Below are 3,259 nucleotides of genomic sequence, written 5' to 3'. Positions count from 1 at the left end.
GGCCCCGCCATCCAGCCCCGCGGCCTACGCGCCCCGAACGGGCACCGCTGCCCCTCCTGCCCTTCGCTCCTTCTCCCTCACCCCAGCTCCCTCGCCGCCCTTCCCGCGGGAGGGGAATCCTTCGGGGGAACTTGCACCTCAGGCCTTTCAAAGTCCTTCTGGTTTGTTGAGGCGTTAGCATATGGGTTGCAGCTCTGTAACCACAGCTACCTGTGCTTGATGTTGCAGAGCGAAGGAACCTGTGCGTTACGCCAACCTCATGTATGACAGGAGAGTGGTGCGCGGCAACACTTACGCCCTTCAAGTCATACCTGTGGTACGTTTTTCATGTATATCACACTACAGCTTTGTTGAAAAGTAATAGGTAGGGCAGGAAAACTGTTCCTCATTAATAATTTTAACTAGTGATGTTGTAATTTTACTTAAAATAGTTCACACAGTCACAAGCTCTCCAGTTAAACTAGCATGCGACTGTTTTCAGCCTTTCTTTAAAGCACTTAGTTTCCCATGAACTTCTGTAGTTCTGATTATTTGTTTCCCATTAAGTACTTGATTATTTTTCCCCCCATTTCTTTAGTGTAATGATACTGAGCACAAGTCATCACTGCATCATCTGTTACCATAGGCATCCACAAGTGTTATCAGTGAGAATAGCAGCTCTTGGGAAATTAAGTCTTGGGGTAGACTTCAGCTTACCCTACTAAAAAAGCAGAGCTAGATGGTCCAGCTGTATGCAAAATCTGCTTATGTGGAGGCAAAAGTATTTTATTTATCCTGATACAGTAGTAAATGTTTTAGTGATACTTTATTTTCAGGGAATATTTCTATATAGATACTTTGATCATGTAAGAGTTTAAAGCAGTCTGTATTTTTAAAAGCTACTTTGTGGAAATAACTCTGTCTTGGTCAGTAGCTGTTTCTTAGAGTGAATTTCACATATGTTCTGTTTAAGAAGTTCGAAAGTGATGCTCATTTTAATCCACAAACACAGTACTGAATATAAAAGTTCGTATAGGTTTCTTTTGCTTCATCAGCAATAAAGAACCTATAATTTTTATCTAGCAAACAATTCTGTTGATAATACGATAACTGGATTTAAGTCCATTTGACCTTCTTAAAGCTTTTACTTAGAAACTCGCTTGTCAGCAAGAACATGCCATTTTAATATACTTTATCTCACAAAGCAAAGTTCTGTATATAGTATCCACTTCCAAATAGCAACTGACTGCTCTTAGTGTGAGATGCCATTAGTATGTGCCTGTAGGCAGCTAGCATACCTCATGAATTTCATGCCCTACAGTCTTTAGGGTAACTGAAAATTTAGGGTCAGGACCCAGAAAAGTAAATCTGAAATGCTAGATTTGTAGCATTAAAATCAACCAACCACCTTCATTTTCATTTAGAGAGAAATTAGTACCATTTCCAAGTACAAAGTGTATTCTGTTTTGTGGTTTTTTTCTTCTTCATCCCTGCTCAGAGTACCCAACCCGATCCCCTTGAGATTCAAAGGCAGAGGGAAGCACGGAAAAGAGCACTGGCTAGAAAGCGCGCAAAAGAGCAAATGCAACAAAGAACACCTGAGCCTGTGGAAGGCAGAGAGCATATTCATGTGCAGACAGGTAAAAGGCTGAATTTTTATTTAGTTCATCTGAAAAAAAAATCCTGCTGATTTATATTCACTTACTAAATTGATGATGCAGTTGGTAGAATCACATAGGGTTAAGGTTAGAATCATAGAATTCTAGAATCAGAGGTTCTCTAATTCTTTCCATTATAACCCCTTATTTTTAGTCATATTTAAGAAACTTGGCTAATTAGTGACATTTTCCCAGAGGCTCCGTTTTTCAGTTTTCAGTGTACATTCTTGAACACTAGCCAAGACTTCTTCATTTTTTCTTTCCTTTTCCAGTATCATCAGAGAAGTTTGGTATATGCTTAAAATTGTGAGTTTTTAAAATTTTTTCTTAAAAGTACAGTCATATGTAAGAATAAAACTACTATTAAAAATTGGGGGACACACCCTAATTTAGAATAGGAAACTGCCCTATTTGTGAGAAAACAATTTTATTTGTAGGAAAAACAAAATTTGGCAGTGGGGTAGTCATGAGGTGAGTGCAATGTATTGCTGTGCCCTCTGAAAATCATTTCAGATTGGACTGACTTATAAACTGGGAAAAAGCCGTGTTACATGCTAATCAGAAATGGTCTTTGGCTTCTGAACATTCAGAAGCCCCAGGCCCGCTGAACCTCCTACACTACCTCCAATGCACACAGGGGCTTTTCACCATTCGAATACTGTTGGATGCAGAAGGAGGCTATCTAGTGTGGAGGTCTTGGCCTCATATCCTTCCCACTGATGAGTGCAGATAATTTTAAGTACTCCACAGACCTTATTATCTGAGCCAGGCTATTTATCTTTGCAGTAGGAGACAGACAGTTATAATTCAGATCAAGCATATGTTGTTATAGATGTGTGGTTACCTCAAAGCCACTTCTGGTGGGGCCAGAAGTAGAATATCATTCTTTAAACCAAACAAATCCAGTGTTCTGGTTTGCCACATACAATGGAGAAAAATGTATGTTTTCAGTATTACTTGTTAGTAGATAGGCAATCATTATCCCTTTTTGAAATTGTCCTATCCCATTGACTCTATCAAGAATTGTTTATTCTGCAAGGTGGGCTGAAATGGTCTAGACTCTGACTTTTGAAACCTACTAAGTGAAATGCCCTTTTAGGAAGTGCACCAGATGTTACAGAGAATGTGGCATCAGGTGGCCTACACAGCAAACCAATCTATGTTTTAAGTTGAGGTGTCTTTTTTTTTTAACTTTATAGAAAGCATTTTATTGCACTCTTTGGATATAACTCACCCTGTAGAGTCATCAAAAATAGTCGAGAGTTAAAATAAAAAGAATCCAACTTACAGCATTGATTGTGCTTTTATTTCTAGAACTGTATTTGGAAGAGATTAGTGACCGGATAACAGAGGTTGATACAGAGTGTCAAACAGATGCATTTTTGGACAGACCACCCACTCCACTCTTCATACCAGCCAAAACAGGAAAAGATGTGGCCACGCAAATAGAAGAAGGAGAGGTATGAAGCAGAGTCAGGACCGCAAGTGCTGTCAAAACATGTCTCCCATACAAAACACGTCTCCCATACAAAACACACTTCTGATGCAAAATTGAGGCAGAACCAGAAAGGAACTTCTTCTCACAGAACATGCAAAAAAAAAAAAAAAAAAAAACACCCAAA

The 3,259-nt window shown here is 39.2% G+C and overlaps 1 protein-coding gene across 1 annotated transcript in view; it reads left to right on the top strand.

Annotated features, from left to right (window-relative positions):
- RSPH3 (radial spoke 3 homolog (Chlamydomonas)) overlaps positions 1-3,259 on the top strand; it is a 9,850-nt gene that overhangs the window by 1,078 nt on the left and 5,513 nt on the right. Inside the window, exons 2-4 of the mRNA XM_009319159.1 lie at positions 229-316; positions 1,478-1,619; positions 2,952-3,097. Coding sequence (XP_009317434.1) covers positions 229-316; positions 1,478-1,619; positions 2,952-3,097 — 376 coding nt within the window. The remainder of the gene's footprint in view (positions 1-228; positions 317-1,477; positions 1,620-2,951; positions 3,098-3,259) is intronic.

The sequence above is a fragment of the Pygoscelis adeliae genome, unplaced genomic scaffold, assembly GCF_000699105.1.
Source record: "Pygoscelis adeliae isolate BGI_AS28 unplaced genomic scaffold, ASM69910v1 Scaffold172, whole genome shotgun sequence".
Taxonomy (NCBI): domain Eukaryota; kingdom Metazoa; phylum Chordata; class Aves; order Sphenisciformes; family Spheniscidae; genus Pygoscelis; species Pygoscelis adeliae.
The sequence above is the reverse complement of the archived record's forward strand: the minus strand, read 5'-3'. Positions and strand labels throughout refer to the sequence as shown.